Here is a 2,022-nt window from a genome sequence, read left to right as displayed (position 1 = left end):
GTTTTTGATATTCACATGAGAACTCATACGGGTCAAAAGCCGTTTTCATGTGTGAACTGTGGAAAAAGTTTTAGTCAAAAACAGCATTTAACTCGGCATATGATGATTCACACTGGTGAAAAGCCGTTTTCATGTGTGAACTGTGGAAAAAGTTTTTGTCAAAAACGGCTTTTAACTCAGCACATGACGATTCACACTGGTGAAAAGCCGTTTTCATGTGTGAACTGTGGAAAAAGTTTTTGTCAAAAACAGCTTTTAACTCAGCACATGACGATTCACACTGGTGAAAAGCCGTTTTCATGTGTGACCTGTGGAAAAAGTTTTAGTCAAAAACCGACTTTAACTCAGCACATGACGATTCACACTGGTGAAAAGCCGTTTTCATGTGTGACCTGTGGAAAAAGTTTTGGTTATAAACTGGCTTTAACTAAGCACATGATGATTCACACTGGTGAAAAGCCGTTTTCATGTGTGAACTGTGGACAGAGATTTAGTCGAAAACAGGATTTTACTCAGCACATGATGATTCATACTGGTGAAAAGCCGTTTTCATGTGTGACCTGTGGAAAAAGTTTTATTCGAAAACAGGATTTAATTCAGCACATGAGGATTCACACTGGTGAAAAGCCATTTTCATGTGTGACCTGTTTAAAATGTTTTAGTCATAAACATAGTTTAACTAAGCACATGACGCGTCACATAGTTGAAAAGCTGTAGAAGTATGTTCCATAAATGTCCTATGTTGTATTTGTTAAATGTGATCATTTTGATCTTCACATTTGGATACTTAGAGATGTTCAACCATGACACATTTTCCTTCATTGATGTTTTATTTTTCTGGTATATTCTGTATCAAAAAACAATAATGATGAACTGTATGTTATTGTATTAACATACTGTTTATGTCAAACTGTATGTTGTGTGTGTACAACGTGAAGAGCAGAGGGCTCAGCACACAGCCCTGAGGAGTGCCAGTACTGATGCTGATGGATGAAGAGGCTTGGGGGCCCACTGACTATTTCATGCATTAACAGAGGTTGACCGGACATGGACTCCCTTCCAGAACATTCTCACATGATTGGACTTGAGGGATTGATTTGTATTATTCTGTACCATAGAGAGTGAGTGGGGTTTATTTTTGTAGTTTTTTAAATCAACAATAGAATGTATATAATGGTTGAGTGTTTTAAAAAAAAATTCTACAAAACAGTATTTGTGTTAATTTTGTGTTTAATGTAAAATGAGATTGAATCTGATTTCATTTCTTTCAAATTATGTTAACCAGTTTTACTCTACCTAATTAAAATCTATTCAAATAAAAAAAAATCATTTGTACTTTAAAGAAATGCAAAATTCACCGCAAACTAATTTTCATGCATTGATTGCACAAAGTACATGTGATTATTTTTAATATTTTGCTTTTTTCTCTTTTAGCTGTAATATTTTAATCTGTTCTGCTGCAGCATTTAGATTACTGTATTTTAATGTTGAAACTATTTTTATGTTTATATGTATTTTAGAAAGAAATAAACATGTAACATTTCATTTAACATTAAAAGTTTTGAGTTTTCCTTTAGTGTATGTTGTGCCTGATCCTTGAACCCAGTAGATGGTGGTACTACAGCTATACTGGTTGTAGCCACTGTGGTTCCTGTAACTGATGGGTTTCTGGTTCAAACTTCCCACATCCATCTCAGTTGTTGAGTCCTTGAGCAAGGCACCAAACCTGCCTTGCCTGCTGTTAGTCAGAAGTCCGATGGCGCCCATTGAGTAGCAGCTTCTGTCAGTCTGCCCTAGGGCAGCTGGGCTACAATGTAGCTTACCACCATCAGCATGTAAAGCACTTTGGCATCCTCTGCACTAGATAAATCGCTATACATACATTTACCATTGACTAAACACTTGCATTTTGTCTTTTTGTTGTGTTTTGTATTAAACTTGTCCTGTCTGACAGTGTGACACTCAGCATTGTCGAGTACCAAGGTTAAGCCCTAAAGACTTGCATAAGTGGACCATTATGGT

At 36.2% G+C, this 2,022-nt stretch overlaps 1 protein-coding gene across 1 annotated transcript; it reads left to right on the top strand.

Annotated features, from left to right (window-relative positions):
* On the top strand, positions 1 to 816 carry LOC111610471 (gastrula zinc finger protein XlCGF8.2DB-like; the record flags this gene model as incomplete). Its single annotated transcript, XM_023344701.1, has 1 exon — positions 1 to 816. A coding segment is annotated over one exon (717 nt), but the record flags the coding sequence as incomplete, so codon positions are not given.
* Positions 817 to 2,022: the final 1,206 nt, after the last annotated feature.

This window comes from Xiphophorus maculatus, chromosome 13 (assembly GCF_002775205.1).
Source record: "Xiphophorus maculatus strain JP 163 A chromosome 13, X_maculatus-5.0-male, whole genome shotgun sequence".
Classification (NCBI taxonomy): domain Eukaryota; kingdom Metazoa; phylum Chordata; class Actinopteri; order Cyprinodontiformes; family Poeciliidae; genus Xiphophorus; species Xiphophorus maculatus.
Note: the sequence above shows the minus strand (reverse complement) of the source record. Positions and strands in the feature narration are given on the sequence as shown.